The sequence below is a fragment of the Eimeria acervulina genome, genomic scaffold (genome assembly GCF_000499425.1).
Source record: "Eimeria acervulina Houghton genomic scaffold, Eah_scaff10, whole genome shotgun sequence".
In the NCBI taxonomy this organism is placed as follows: Eukaryota; Apicomplexa; class Conoidasida; order Eucoccidiorida; family Eimeriidae; genus Eimeria; species Eimeria acervulina.
The window spans coordinates 148,697-164,274 of NW_013549486.1; the positions used below are offsets into that span (position 1 = coordinate 148,697).

General features: G+C 49.3%; 1 protein-coding gene across 1 annotated transcript; it reads left to right on the plus strand.

Moving 5' to 3' along the window:
* Positions 1 to 1,457: 1,457 nt before the first annotated feature.
* On the plus strand, positions 1,458 to 14,066 carry EAH_00003020 (hypothetical protein, conserved; the record flags this gene model as incomplete). The annotated part of the gene is made up of 32 exons (XM_013394012.1): positions 1,458 to 1,696; positions 1,892 to 1,934; positions 2,212 to 2,289; positions 2,585 to 2,676; positions 2,956 to 2,977; positions 3,245 to 3,330; positions 3,546 to 3,666; positions 3,803 to 4,160; positions 4,348 to 4,675; positions 4,784 to 5,177; positions 5,887 to 6,009; positions 6,112 to 6,381; positions 6,491 to 6,550; positions 6,665 to 6,769; positions 6,923 to 7,102; positions 8,145 to 8,384; positions 8,555 to 8,617; positions 8,736 to 8,977; positions 9,121 to 9,292; positions 9,723 to 9,893; positions 10,137 to 10,483; positions 10,582 to 10,693; positions 10,810 to 10,957; positions 11,136 to 11,335; positions 11,439 to 11,513; positions 11,640 to 11,758; positions 11,900 to 11,939; positions 12,230 to 12,346; positions 12,474 to 12,935; positions 13,099 to 13,172; positions 13,338 to 13,462; positions 13,603 to 14,066. 32 exons carry the CDS (start codon positions 1,458 to 1,460, stop codon positions 14,064 to 14,066), a joined length of 5,670 nt encoding a protein of 1,889 aa, XP_013249466.1.
* Between the last annotated feature and the right edge of the window lie 1,512 nt (positions 14,067 to 15,578).

A 15,578-nucleotide genomic window follows, 5' to 3' on the forward strand; every position in this document is an offset into this window, starting at 1 on the left:
AGCCCCATGCTGCTCTCAGAGTGTCATTTTACTGATTTGATAACGTAGGCCACCTTTGATTGGTTAGTTCATGACGCCCTGCAGTTTCAGCCCAGTGGAGGCTCAATTGTGCAAGACGGCACGTTTGCAGCATCCATATCTTTTTGGCACTTCTCAGCAATGCCCTGCCGGAACATTCAGCTCTGCTGGCCAAGCTTCGTGCACTCCTTGCAGCCCCGGCACCTACTGTCCAACTCCAGGGAATACCCAAGACGGTGCAGAGTGCCCGATAGGGCACTTCTGCGGCCAACAAACTATAATCCCACAGCCTTGCAAACCTGGGACGTTTCAGGATCAACCAGGGCAATCATCGTGCAAGCTGTGTCCTAGAGGAGTATACTGCCCTAACTACAGGGCATCAGCTGCCACAGACAAGTGCTACGCAGGGACTATCTGCGTCGCAGGAGCCACACATCCCCGCATTATTGATCATGTGTACAGTTTTGAAGACGAGATGAATGGGCTGTGTCCGCCAGGTCATTTTTGTAAGGCAGGAGTTACGAAGCCAACGCCATGTCCTGAAGGGCAGTATCAGGTTCGTTGCCTTAGTAATTTAGGCTGCATGTTGCTGGCTTGCAGTATATTCACCCCCGCCATCTCGTTTTTGCAATGTGTGGCTCTAGGAGAAACCCGGAGGGACGTCGTGCGTAGAATGCCCAGCGGGCAAGTATTGTTCTGGAGAGGGCAATACAGCCCCTACAGGAGACTGCGCCCCCGGATACGTCTGTTACAAAGGTTCTGCAACAAGAAAACCCACGGATGGGGATAAAGGCGAAGTCTGCCCAAAAGGATTTTATTGTGAAGAGGGGGCAACCCATCCCATTGCATGCGCACCAGGCTCATACACTAGCACGACGGGCCAACGCTCTTGCCAACCCTGCCCAGAAGGGTTCTACTGCAACGCGACTAGCACCGACCCGATAGAGTGCCCCGCAGAAAAGGTCAGTAGCAACTCGGCAAGAGCGAATTCAACGTTTTGCTTGAAAGGAATATCTAAATCGCCTTTTTTCGCAAGAAACTTACTTTAGGGGAGAACACGGAGGCCATGCATGCATCGTATTTATTGACACAAAATTGATTGCGAATGTATACGCGAGCCGCAGGTGTGTCCCGAAGGAAGTGCAGAACCTGGCCTCTGCCCTCGAGGCTCTGTACCCGCTTCAGACCCTGATGCAACTGATATTTGCGTTCCATGTCCGAGAGGAAAATATTGTAGGGGGGCTGCCGAAGTTGGGGATTGCCTTGCAGGGTATGCACTTCGGAATATTGCCATTGGTTTCACGACAAATGGGAGGATGCACTGTGAAGAATTTGAGGACCAAGAGGAAACGCACAGCATGCTAAAAGCACTGGTGTGCCTATGAACCCGTGTGGGCAGGTTCTTCTGTGGTCTGGGCAATTGGGTGCCCAACCCATGGATGGAACAGCTGCCAAATGAACCGTTTGTACCACCGAGTGCTAGTGCTGCCGGAGACGTTACACTATTGACCTTGGATAATTGGGAAGAAGTATGGGACACAGGATATGGAGGCATCCCTTGCCCTCCAGGGCATTACTGCCCAGCAGGTGCCAAGGGACCACAGGCTTGTCCAGCCGGAAGTGTCAGACAGGCTACATTAGGCAGATGGGAAAGCGATTGTTCTATTTGTCCGAAGGGGTAGGTTCTGAACATCGTGCACCTTAGACCTTAAAATTGTAGGAATTGAGGCTTCCTGGCATGTGTTTTCCTTTCGGTGCGCTGCGTACCTCTTTGATTTTGGTGCCTCGGCTCCTCGCAAACACAGCGATTTCTTGCATCGTTTAGTTGCCCACTATGGCATTGCCATTCTGTGGAGTTTTCATCGGTGTTCAGGTTCTATTGCCCTGCCCTCGCGCTTGTCCCTGAACCTTGCCCAGTAGGCCACTTTTGTCCTCTGGGCTCTTCGGAACCACGGCCGTGCATAGGGGGCACTTACAATCCCCACCAAGAAGGCAGCGGCACCGCCGCATGCCTTATTTGCCTACCCGGATACCTCTGTCCTGGTGAAGGCAATGGAGAATTGTCAAAGGAGAACCAATGCCCTACGGGGCACTATTGCCTCGAGGGTAGTCAGCAAGCAATACCTTGCCCACCTGGAACGTATGCAGACGAGCGCGGGTTGACCAGTGACTTTGGTTGTAAGCCCTGTCCAGGTGAGCGAAGCTTATGGCCTGCACACTACCCGGTGCCATAAACAGGCGTCTTTTCTGAGTGGGTGCTTGCTTTGCGGGGTAGCAGGTAGCGCTCTAGCCTTCACCTAGTGCCAGACATCTGCGCTAAGGAGCCTATTGGGTTGCAAAACAACAGCGTTTTACCTACAAGTGCATGCTATAGATCCCCTATGCCTGCTGGGGCTCCTTAGGAACTGGTGCTCACTCGTCGTGGTTCACATTTGTTATGGTGCCCGCTAACCGTATGCGGCCAATATCCCTCGCCTGGATGCGTGTTCAGCGGGGAGTTATTGTCCAGTGGAAGGGTCATCCGAGCCTGGAGTTGCATGTCCAGTAGGGCATTCTTGCCCTTTAGGGACCGCAGTCCCACGCAAATGCCTACAGGGAACTTGGTGCCCTGCCGGTAGCGGCGAACCACAACTATGCCCAGCTGGAGCTCTGTGTCCAGTGGGCTCAGGGACGCCCTTGCAGTGTCCACCCGGTTCCTATTGTCCGCTCGATCAATCAATCCCCAGTCCATGCCCAGCTGGTTACATGGGTTCCGCCGATCGATCTGACACTACTTCATTGGAAACTGGCTGTACTATATGCCCAGCGGTATCGTCTTCAGCACGCCAGCGTACAAAATTCAAAGGCCGTACTGCAATGCACTAAACCTATGAAATAAATAAGGTAATAAATGGCCTGATAATAGGTGAATGCGTTTGCATTTACGCTATCTTGCAGGGCACCTACTCAAGCGAGCCTGGTATGACAGAGTGTCGGCCGTGTACCCCTGGATACGTTTGTTTGGAAGGATGCAACTCCCAGTAAGATCAGGCACCGAAGCGTAAATACCTTAGTTCTGCTCAAGAATACGGTCCAATAGGAGAGAAAGAAGGAGCATTTGCCGGTGCAAACTCGGCGCTTCACCAATACTCTGTAGGCAGCACTCCCCAATGTGCGTTCAGGATGCCAACCAACAAGGAAAGAGACAAGGGCTTTCGGTGTGCCCCTGGCACGTACTGCCCTGCAGGATCTAGGAGCGAGACACCTTGTCCTCCAGGGACATACGGACTTCAAGCTGCCTCATCAAGTGCTAAGGCTTGCTATTCATGCCCGGTAGGACAGGCGTTGCCAAACAGCAGTTCAGACGCATAAAGAATCCAACATCCACGGCATTCAATCGCGTAACCACTTAGATGGTATGCGTGCTTTGACAATATGCATGCGTTGCTGCAGTCAGGGACATACAACCCCTTGGAAGGCCAAACAGGCTGCGTACTATGCGGGGCCACAGCAACGTCTAATTCGAAAGCTACGTCTTGTTCTTGTAGGGGAACGAATCGAGCGTTCCAACAGGCAGACAGGTCGTGCGTTTGCCTGTCCGGGTTCCACTATATTCAAGGGAAGGAAGACCTTAGTGATCAGGATGGCGTGGAGCCCTGCCAACAAACTGTGAGTCACTGATTATTGGTGGAGCATGAAAATGAAAAAAACCGCGACAGGATGCTGGGATACTTCATCATCTCAACCCAATATTCATGCAGTGCAATCAATACTTCGTCACACTTTTGCGCATGCTGGTATCCAGATTTACGATGAATGCACAGAAGACGCGGTGCGGGACTCAACAGGAGCTTGCTCATCTTCAAAGGATATTTGCTCTAGCCAGTGCGGCCCGGCAGGCGGTTCCTTTAGCAGTATATCGGGTCTTTGCTCTTGTGCCGGCGAAAAGTCCCTGGATGAAGTCTGCGACGAAGCTTGCAGGGCTACGCGCCCCCAATTGATTCTAAAGGAGTCTAAGCTGCTTATTGACGACCCTGAAACAGCGTCGGGCGACAGAGAGTTTGCGCTACAAGATCTTACAACGCAGACTGGGCTTGCCACTGGTTCATATGAGTGCGAGGACAAAGCAGGCTGTACTATCCGGATGTTTGATACGACGCTAGGTCAGCGTCTCCGCACAAAGTCAAAAATAGACTTTATTACATTAGTTCATCTTTCGTAGGTTTGGGAAGCGGGTAATGAAAGCTATACAAAGGGCACTCGCATTTATCACCAAGGTCCTCCCGGTGTGAGCCTTCCGGCCCTCCCCTCAGCTTGAGCAGCACGACTGTGTGTGTTAATATGCTTCAGCCAAAATGACAGGTCTTGTGGGCGTACCACAGAGTTTCGTTGATGACGTAACTGAACGCTTAGAGGGATACGGCATCGTGCCCGAAATCCCCAGCAGCGGTGAGGAAGAAGGAACAAAAGACACGGAAATTGATGCAAGGGCTCACACACGACGATTGGCACCATCTGTCGACTTCGGTTACTTCGGAGTGTCCGATCCAGTCCAATGCCTTCCACTGGGCTCGACTGTAGCCTGGCACATCCGCCCGAGCCCTAATCCCATATACCCGGTGTATCTTCGGAACAATTTGTTGAACACGAACCAACAGTTCGACTACGGAGCCTTTAGGTGAGAAGCACATCGCTTGCGCTTCCCGTTTGTCGAGCGAGGCCTTGGGCTTAGTTGTAGTGTTGGGTTTAGCTAATGCACAATAAGCCCCTTGCTGACTTTGCGCAGGGAACTGGATACCGACATGAAAGCGGGAGAACAGAGAATCCTATTCATGTTTACCTTCAAAGATCCCGGGCTCTACGTATTTGGCCTGAATGCAGACCAAAACAAGATCTTGGTCCTGCGTGTCATGGAACCCAAAAGGCTTTGCAGGGACGACGCACTGCTACCCCAACTGCGAACTGCTGAGACACTCGCCGCCATTTCTGCGCGGCTCCCTACTGCCTTAGAAACATCTGGCTGGCTGTTATTTAGTGCAGTCGTTTTGGGGACCGTATTGATGGCAGTGTTCCTGTTTTTGGCGGCCTGGACGGTCAAACATCAGAGACTGGAAAAGCTTGAAACAGACCCCAAATCGAAATACAACCAGCGGCCCCCAAAGGAGACATCCACGTATGTTGTACACCTACTGTAACGTCGCCTATGCAATGCGCTAGTTGGTATGCATCACGTCACCACTGAATTGACATTTGCACAGGAAAGCCACAATTAGGGAAGTGGAAGACCTCATCCTTCAAAACCAAGCTCAGGTTCCCATGGAGGAGGATCCTGGTGTTTTAAGGGCAAGACGAGCCTTGGCCAAAAAGCTGGAAACGCAAGACCCTCGACTATTCATTGCAGTTCTCAACCTAGCCAAACAAATTCAACAGGAAGCAGAGCACCAATGCAGCCAAATAATGGCTGAACGCAGCCAGGGTTTATCTCAACTTCTCGAATCAACGAAGCAATTGAAACAGGCCCTTTCACAACAGCTACAAGATGCTGCAGCCTCAGATGTAAGTCGTGGGGAAACGGGATAGAGCTATGCCTGCTGAAACTATTAATGGGAGTGGTCTATAGTGCAAATGGACCGTGGAAAGTCATCCGAAAGTGCTATGTGTCATCTATAGCAAGAGAGGCAGCGTACCCTAGAAAACCTGTTAGCGGTAGTATGGCAGTGGTGGCCCTAGAAAAATATCGCCCCAGCTGAGGAAAAGAGAAGCGATGGTAGACAGGTGATGCTCGTCTCATATGGTTCAATGTAACTGTGGAGGGTCTATACCGGCATACCTGACCCGAAACAAACTTCTTGTACCACGGATTTATGCGCGTGTGCCGCTTGAAAACAGATATGGGACAAGGAGCATGATGAAGAGCGTGAAGAGATTCTATCTACACTGCTTAGCCTGCTCCGGTTAAGAAGACGAGATCTTGTCAACAAGCTGGCGCGGGAAGAGAAGGAGCACCAGGAGGTTTGCTTCCTTGCACTGCAGTTGTGCTCTGTAGGATATACTTGATACTCTCCTCTCGACAGTCAGCCGTGGTTTTATGCGGTTTCTGCGGTACCTGGATAGGAAGAGGCCCTCAAAGGCAAAGGCGAGCAGCTACTGCTACTGCGCCAAGCAAGCGGGATGTGGTCACGAAACGACTCCCTAGTCTCAAGTATTATTCTTCCAGCTGTTGGTGAAAAAGGGCAGACGCAAATTTCTTCGATCAAGCTTTCTGTAGAGACGCAGATAGAAGAACTCCTCGAGGAGTTCAGAAAAGCTCGGGCTGATGAGGACGACGACATGCCTTCCATAATAGAGATCTACAAAGCCAGAATGAGAAATCTTCTGGAAGAAGTGAGGCTTTTCATTGACTTTCCCACTTTTATCAACTATTGACGATGAGGAAGCTTTTCCCGCCCATGCATGGATGTCTTACGGCTTCCGTTGGTGCTGTCATGGTTAGGCTCAAGGAGACACAAACCTTGCTTTCAAGAGCATGCTTTCTGAAGATATTGAAGGGCACGTGAGTGCATGGCAGCTATTAACCAGACGCACCGATAGTTGGTTCAATAGAGTATCTTGCTGAGATGAAAATGACTGCCACTGCGGTTTCACCTGTCAATGAATGTGCGATTAGCTAATGACTGGCAGTGCTTTGTTGGAGCTAAGAGAAGCCAGGGCCAACTTGGCACGAAGCGAAGACGAGGCTGAGGAGCAAAAGGCTCTTGAAATATATCGTGCGGTATGCCATCTGTTCAACGTCTGGTTTTCCTGCCCTTTTTTTCGCAGAACGTTGCCCCCTAGCACTGGATTCAAGGCAATTCTGAGCCTTCATAGCTGATTCCTTTTTTGGGTTGGAAATTTGTCTGGAGAGTGTTTTTCGTTTGCTATACAGCTCGCAGGAGCAGCATGGAAGCTAACTGTGTACACAGCTGTCATTGAACAAGAAATTTCGTCTTCCACCCAAGCGGTAAATAGGGCTGCTTTCGAGGGAAAGCAAGCGGTGGAAACGGCGAAGATGGATTCCGGCGAAGCAGCCAAAGCGCTGAAGGTTGCTGTGATGGGTAGTCTTAAGGTAAGCGTTAATCCCAATGGCTACTCAATGGAAATAAAAGTGTGCAATATACGGCGTGGAGTATAAACAAACCCTAAAACCCAACGGAGAATACGCACTTGAACCCGGAAATTATGAGTTCCTTAACACTGGTGACGGCAGGAGGGACGCTCAAGAGTACAAGAAGCTGCTGAAGCAGCTGAAAAAGCCATTGCTTCTGCGGAAGAACAGGCAATGTCACAAATGGACTCTTGGACTGCCAATTACCAAGCAGAATTGAGAGATATGTATGATGTAAGCTTTGTAGCACTTTTGTGCATGTGATGACTGAAGTGCTCCATTGAAAAACTCTGTCTGGACCTTACCCGCCAGGATGCATGCGTTTGGCGTGCGAATAGGGCGAGCGTTTCACATCAACCAAACACTTCACCCTAGCATAATTCCTGCCATATGCCTGTAGGCAATAATTGATGCTCAAAATAAAACGTTGAATTCGGCGTTTGCCACTGAGTCAAGACTCCTTAAAACATCCATGCAAACTACGAAGAACCAAATTTTGGAGCGCATACGTAATCGGTACGAGCAATAGGCACCCGCGGAGCCGGCCTAAACTTTGAATAGGAACATCGTGGATCGTCTAACAGTAGCGCGTTTCAAAATATGAAGTTTGTAGACCAGTGGGCATACCGTCAAAACATGCGTCCCTTCAGGTACGACAATATCCAATCTGTTAGGTGCTCCGACATTTTGGAAGAAATGCAGGTTACACTAGATGCAAGCATTTCGGACAGAAGCTTCAAAAACAGGCGAAAGTTCATCGATGACTCGGTGAACGAGGTCGGTCAAATTTTAGCATGCTAGACAGATAAAAAGTCTTACCTATCTAGATGGTGCTGCCAAATGACGCACCAACACTGCTTCGGCGAAGATTGTCAATGCTCGAGCAGCCAGTCAAACTACTCGAACAAGCAATATCACCGAAGGTCTCAGAAAGGTCGCGAATATCTCTTGGGTGCTACCTAAAGGCTGTGAGGCTGAGCTGCAGTTTTTGTCCTACACACAGGTTTCAAAAGAAACTCACCGCCTTCGGGACGCCGAGCTAGAATCCGCCACTGCTGCCCTTAAGCGTGTCATTGCTTCAAGGGCAGAATCGGTTCACAAGAGACAGTCTGCATTCAAGTCGCGCAAGCTTTTGATGCTTCAAAAACGGCAAGAACTGGCAGTTCAGCACGTATCTCTGCAAGCACAATGTGCAGTTGCGCTGATGCGCAGGGGGTTGCACATACTGGCTGAACAACTGAAGGTCAGAAAATACTTGAAGCAAAGAGCGGAGGTAGTGGCCGCTCTCTGTGCTCCAGACCACATTTGCGTTCATGAATTAGTGCATAATTCTTCGTATTAAAGGAGGAGATCCAAAACACCCTATGCCGCATTTTGCGAATGCAACGCCTTTTGTGTCTCCTGTTGATTTAGGCTGCTACGACTTATGAAACAACCCTCTTCCAAAATGTCGCCAAGTTCGGGGTGGATATGGCGGTGAGAATTGAACCGTTGTTGGCCTAACTTAGCCGGAGTACGCTTGCTTTTAGTCAGGCATAGACATTCACTGGCAGCGTTGCTAGAATACACTCTGTTTTACTGTGCGGGCTTTCAGACATTGATAAAGGATAACACAGAGGATCTCAGCGCACCGGCAACTCTTCAGGACGAACTGAAAACGCAGCAGGGTGAAGCGCTGGCTAAGTACAGAGATCAGTTGCTTGCGTGCTTGCGAAACCAGAGACAGGAAGCAACGGAAGAACTGTGGGACCTGGAGCTACAAGAACGAAAGCGGGTCGCCGAGCTTCTCGAAGATCAAACAGAGCAACTCGAAGTAGCCTGTAATAAACTGGATGAGTATGAAAGCAACTACCGCAAATATTGAACACTACACATGAAAAGAGTGCAACCAACACAAGTGGGCGCTGATAAGCATGTAGTGTGCTGCATAACCATCCATATATGCACACCGGCTGCTTCTGACATGCTGTGCCGGACAGGGCTACCGCGAAAGAGGAGACAGTCCTTGACGAGTACGAGGATACCGTACTAAAATTAAGACAACAGAACCAAAGGGGATTAAAGGAACTAGACACAATCCATGCTGTCTCTACATTCAAGCAAAAGCTGCTCAGCAAAGTTAATGATTCGTTTTTGGCCCGCGCAAACGAGGTACCGTTACATCGCGCTATTTGAGGTCCATCATACTCTACCAATCATAGTGCATTCAGGTATGCTTGAGCTCTACACGACCAAATATGTATAAATGGCATGATCGGCGTACTGGAAACTCAGGCAAGGAGCAAGGGTATTGATGACGCGGACACAGACGATAGGTTGCAGGTGAGCACACATGCAAATTTCAGTCTTGCATACACGTAGGAATTTATTGCTAAGAAAGACCCTAGGATGCAGCTACACAAGCGGGAACACGTTTCCTCAGGATGCTTTCTTTGCAATATTGGCCGCGCATTTGGCGTTCTACGACTGTTGAATGCTGTGCGCCCAATGCTAAGCCTGTTGGGCCCTAAGCGGCCCCCCATGCTAGAATCTGCACAGACGCTGCTCCTGTTATAACGGTATGCTGTGCCTTGGCCTGTAGAAAGAGTGGAGGCTTGCAGCAGCTGAGCTGGAGCCGCTCATAGGCCGAGAGAAAGAAACGTACTGTCGATACGCCGACTTAGCTTTCCAGACTCAGAACGAAAACGCCATGAGGGCTCTTCAGAGCTCAAGGCAAAACCGCCTCAGCCAGGCAGCTCTCACAAAGTCCATGGTAAGACATGCGTAAAAGGTAGAAGCCATTGGAGTTTAGTGCCGAGTAGACGTCGGAAGACTCACTGTACCGTCTAACATCTGCGTAACCGTCAACATGTCCTGCAAACACGAAAATTTCACGTGTCACCTCTCGCAGCGGCCTTCATTTTGGATTACACTGTACACTTCCTTACGATTTTTGCGCATTGTCGGGCTGCACATATTTTGCGCTATGTGGGTGCTTCACCTGCTTATTCTGCAGGAGCAAGCTGAGGAGGAGGGAGAGGAGGACTTGCTCAACAAACGCCGGGCTATGGGAACTGATGAAGTCCAACGTATCGTTTGGCGCATTTGCGCCATTCTGTCATCTGGAGGAGTTGCCTCTGCAGAAACGTCTAAGCCTAGTCTCGTTGTTCCTGAAAACAGGCAAGATGAAACGATCGAAGAACTACGCCAGCAGCTTCGTCGCCGACGAAAGAAGCATCTAGCCTACTGCATTGCACAGCGCAACATGATTGAGGGTAGTTCTAAGTCCGCTTTAGCCATTCTTCAGAGCGAGACTATTCAGGGGCTCTCGGACACGTCAGAGGCTATCGAAAAATTCAGCAGGTCAGCCCAACTGATGATATGGGGCATTTGCATTTCTGCATTATTACAGCAGTGCATTTGCACCAGGACAATATACGCTACTGTGCTTTCTCTCTTAGGGGCTCTGCCACAATGGAGGCAGCAGATTCCTCTGCAACAATTTTGCAAATCATGGAAGAAGCTCAGCAAAAGCTGGACAAGGCCCTTGAGGAAATTCAGAAGGAACAGGAGGTACGCACTCCATCTGTTGTTTGTAGCGCTCTACTGAGTAGGCCACAGTGCACTCTGAGGAGGACAGGGCCTCATCGCACTCGAAGACTGCCTATTTCTTCACCTTTGAATTCTAGGAAGCAGAGGAACGCGATAGAATCGAGCGAGAACAGGAAATTGCTGAACGGAGGAGAGCTCACGAGCTGGCGAAGCAAAAGCTTAACGAAGAGCGGGAAGCAAAACTAGCACAAGTTCCTGATGACGCAAGGGAAGAACTTCTTAAAGGTAATAAATATGCGTTGTCGAAATTTGAAGCTCCCCGTATTCCCCCAATAATATACGGTTAGAGCTCTAGTTCGGATGGGTCCGATCATTCGCTGCACTCCTACCCCCTATGTAGGAGAGGGTATGAGAATATGCCGCTCCCTCCCTTGTTATGATTCGCGTGGATCTTGTGCTGCAGAACATGAGCTTGCACTAAAGCAAATGGAGTCGACATTGGCAGCTGAACTGCAAGAGCAAGAAGAGCGAGCTCAGCGGCGGCTGCTGGAGCGAAGGCAACGTCTACAACAAAAGCGGCAGGAAGCAGAAGCGCAGAAGCAGAAAGCAATTGAACAAGCTAAAGCGGAACTTGAGGCAAAGATTGCTGCTGAGGCTAAGCAGGTACGAACGCTTGTCATGCTTGGAAGGAGACGGTTCTCTCATTGTCCTCAGGCGTGTTAGGAATCCAGCTGCAATCTTCTGCTGCGATTGAGTTGCGCTGCAGAAAGAAGAGGCAGCAGAAATGGAGGAGTTGCAACGCCTAGTCAATCAGGGTAGCAACACTGCTGCAGTGGCACAGGTAAGCAAACAGCCGCATGTTATCTACTAGCGCAGCTATTTTGTCTTCCTCCTAGCACAGCTGAGACGTAAAGGCTTAAGCTGGTGTTGAGGGCAGACACAGATTAGGCTTTGGATTCTATCGCAGCTGCTAGCACGCAAACACGACAAGGAAACGGCGTCGCTTCTTCAAGAGCTAACTATGAAAAAAGCAGAAGAGATCAGCGCACTCACGGAAAACTTCTGGAAGGACAAGGGAGGCAGAGTGTACGTGAAATCGCAACAGCCATCTGTCACAAACCCCAAATAGCGGTAACTTTTTAGCAGTTATACATAAACAAATGCATACATGTATATATCAAGCAATGGACAGAATGAAGTCCTTCTTTGCTGAGCTTTTGTTTTCAGGTGCGACGGACGTCCTGACGATGTGCAAGAGCTCTACAAAGTAAGGTCCAGTCAGCCCGGTGGCACGCATGTTCCTCTTCCGTTGGTTTGGTGACTTTCAAATGCGTGGACTTGTTGGATGTACATCCTCAGGCCGAGTTACAGGAATACTTGTTCGTACAAACACAGACGGTAGGGAAACTTCATCTTCCTTTATCTTCGAGCGACGTTGTGTGCTCATCATAAGAAGAATTCGGTACCAGATGAATATCTGTAACTGTCTTCATTCCCTGCCAAGTGCGGTTGCATTCTTACGCGCAAGCTACTGGACATAGGCCTTATTATTTGCAGGTGGATGACCGCATTACCCTGCAAATGCAGGAGCTACAGCAGCGCCAAGCGGCAGAAACGGAGGCCATGATGAAACAGATGGAACGCATGGCGAAACTGACACGGGAAACTGAGTTGGTCAGTGGCGGTGCTTGATGCTGTGCATTCAGAAATGCGTTTCGAGGTTCTCCATCTCGACGCTATTTTAAAATTAACGGGCGAGGAGTATTTATGTTCTTGGTCTTGAACGGTGTGTGTACTTCAGCCTCAAATGTCTGAAGAAGAACAATATGCTCAGCTACAGCGAGAAGCTGAAGCTGCGGCAGAGGAGGAAGTTGGCGCCATAGAAAAACGCATGATGGAAGAACAGGAAAAGCTGCTAAAGGAAATGGAAGAAAAGCGCAATGCCTACGATAAGGTGCTGGACAAGTTGAAGCACCGTAAACAAATGGAGGAAAAACGACGAGCATTGCTTCAAGAGCAGGAGCAGCGCAAGCGAGAAGGACAGGGAAGTGCGCTAAAGCAGCTCATGAGCCAGTTCGAGGAACACAGGAAGTTGCTGGAAGAAGCGCTGGCTATTGAGGCGGAAAGGCAGCACAAACAAGCAAGAGAGCGCGTTCTTCTGCGAAATGCCGAGAGAGCGGATCGTTTATACCAGAAACGACTCATTGAGAAACAGAGGTTCCTTGTGAACCAGAACGAGATAAAACGACGGGAACTGGGGCTAGTGAGATAATACCCCTAGGACCCCGTTCACTTCACTAAGTCAAAGGCAATACACAGCGAAGTCCAAGTTCGTTGCACTCATTCATTCGTTTAGATTGCGTTAGTCACCAGCCTGCCTCACCCCATTCTCACCAATGACTACTCTGCAGTTAATTCTCTTGCAGAACAATGCCCGGGCAGGAGTGAGGAGCCAGAGGAATTTGGTCGAGACTTTGAATCAGCAAGAGCTGAAGCGAAGGTGGGCGCAAACTAGCGACCTACCCTGATACTATAAGAGGTTTCTACCGGACTATTATCGCCATTCCCTATGCTCGTTGACTGGAAGCAGCCTTTTTTCTCCCTCACTCTGAAGCGAATGCATAAGCAAACAGTTAACGTTCAGCTGTGCCTGGTTTCCATTCAGGATGGAGCTGGCACATCGGTTGGAGGAGGAGCGCCATTGGGCTCCTATCTGGCGAGAGATCCTTGAAGAGGAGCAGAACGCGGGCACATTCGATTCCTGGGATCTTGATGATCAGCAAATTAGTTGTGCGTATTTCTTCTGCGTATTGTGTATGCTACTTGCATAGAAGAATAAAGAGGGCACGATGGTTGCTCTCCGCCTTCTGTGGAGGCTGCGTTAAAGTACTAGAAAGACGCTTTCTCTCTGTGAATGGTTCTGTGTGCAGTCGCCGGGCCATTTGCAACAAATTTGCTGCACACCGAGCGCATGCTGCAGAGCGAAGGGTCTTATATGCGCAAACTCATCGGCGAACTCCAGCAGCTCAGCGAGTTGATTTCTCTTGTAAATGCATCTGAGAAGGAGGAAGGGGCAACTCCCTTAGAAGAGGAAGCGTCCAAGCATTCCTCCAGCAGCTCGTCTTCAACTGAAGAAGATGAATCTGAAAGCACTGACAGTGCCAGTTCAGAAAGCAGCAGCACCGAGGAAAGCTCCGAATCCGAGAGCGACGACTCCAGCAGCGAATCTCAACCCGCATCCTCTGACTCCAGTTCAGATGAAGAGGAACAAGCCGCCTCATCTAGCAGCGAAGAGGCATCAGAGAGCAGCAACAGCTCCAGCAGCTCAGCAAGCAGCGACGAAAGTAGCAGCAGCAGTACAAATTCCTCCAGTTCAGACGCCGATAGCGACTGACACCATCTGTCTCCTTATTGTTTTGAACCGGAGACACGGTCTTTCTCCTTATTGTTTTGTGCGGGAGACACTGTTTACCTCCCTATTCTTTTGCCTAGAAGAGACTGTCCGTCTCCTTACTATTTTGCAAAGGAGCAAGCAGCTGTCTGGCCCCTTATTGCTGAATGTTAGAGACAGTGTTTGTTTCTGTATTGGTTTCCGCTCGAGACGCCATCTGTCTCCTCCTTGTTCTTCTGAGGAGACACCGTTGATCTCCTCATTGTTTTGCCCGTGAGGCGTTTTCTGTCTCATAATTGTTTTGCCTGTGAGACGCTTGCTGTCTCTTTTTTTTACAGACGAGGAGCTGTCTTTCTCATTATTGTTTAGGGTTGGGTACGCTGTTTGCCTCCTCCTTGTTTTAAGTTGGAGACACTGGCCCTGGCATCCAGCAAATGCCTCAGCACCAAACACGGCTAAAACAAACGGACGAATATACGGAGAGGTAGATAGAGGAGAGAGAAGAAATGCTGCAGCCGCCACGTACAACCCGCTAGCTGCATCCAATATCACACAGGGTTCAGGTGTATGTACACCAGGATTACACCAGGATTTGTTGGAGCTTCGTTTTCTTTTTCAGTTTTTATTGTATTGTGTTCTCTATTATGGTTCTATTAAAAAGCTCCCCTACAGACTCCTATTGAAAAGGAAATATGTGAGGGTAACTCAGCACGAAGCAAACTGTTATAATGATGCCTTCGAGGGTCTTTACAGAATGCATCTTCGGTGTCTGCGCAGACACCGGAGAAGACCACCTAATTAGCTAACGCTGCTGAGGCTTTTACCTTCACAAATAGTGTAGTTAATAATGTTGTACCTTCTTAACTTATTTACGAGACTGAGCATACATCAATTAGAGCACGTACACCCCAAGTACAGAAACACGACACAGGGACATGAAGCGAATAGCTCAACGGAACAACAACTTGTTGTTGTTGCTGTTATGTACTACTGTTTATTTTATTTTCCATTATTTCTGATTCGTTGTTTCTTATATTCCCGCGCCCCAGGGGAAGAAAGACGCCCCCTGGGGGTAGGGAGGCGTTATGAAGGTAAAACAACGAATGTTTTCATTTATATGGCGCATGCAGCTGTGTAACAAACATAGTCAAGACAAAATCGATTATAATATTCTGAAAAGTGTCTATTTCAAAAATAAAGAACATGTGACGTAAATGGTAGTGTTGTTTTTCCTTCGGGCTACACCAGCCCTATATAGCGTGGTGGGCCCTCCTGCGCACGTTTGTGTTTTTATCTTTCTTGGCATGAGGCTTGTGAGTTCTTTTTCTTTGTTTGTTTATTGGTTCTTTTTGCTAATAATTAAACCCCTAAATGAAATGCTGAAGATGGCCGGGAGCCGCTGCTAGCTGCGTGCAGCAGCTGCCACCCCACCCCGATAAACACCCCCCCGGGTTTTCGGGGTATATAGGCAAAAGAGAGGGCTGATGCTGCCTCTTTGTTTTGTATTTAAACAAA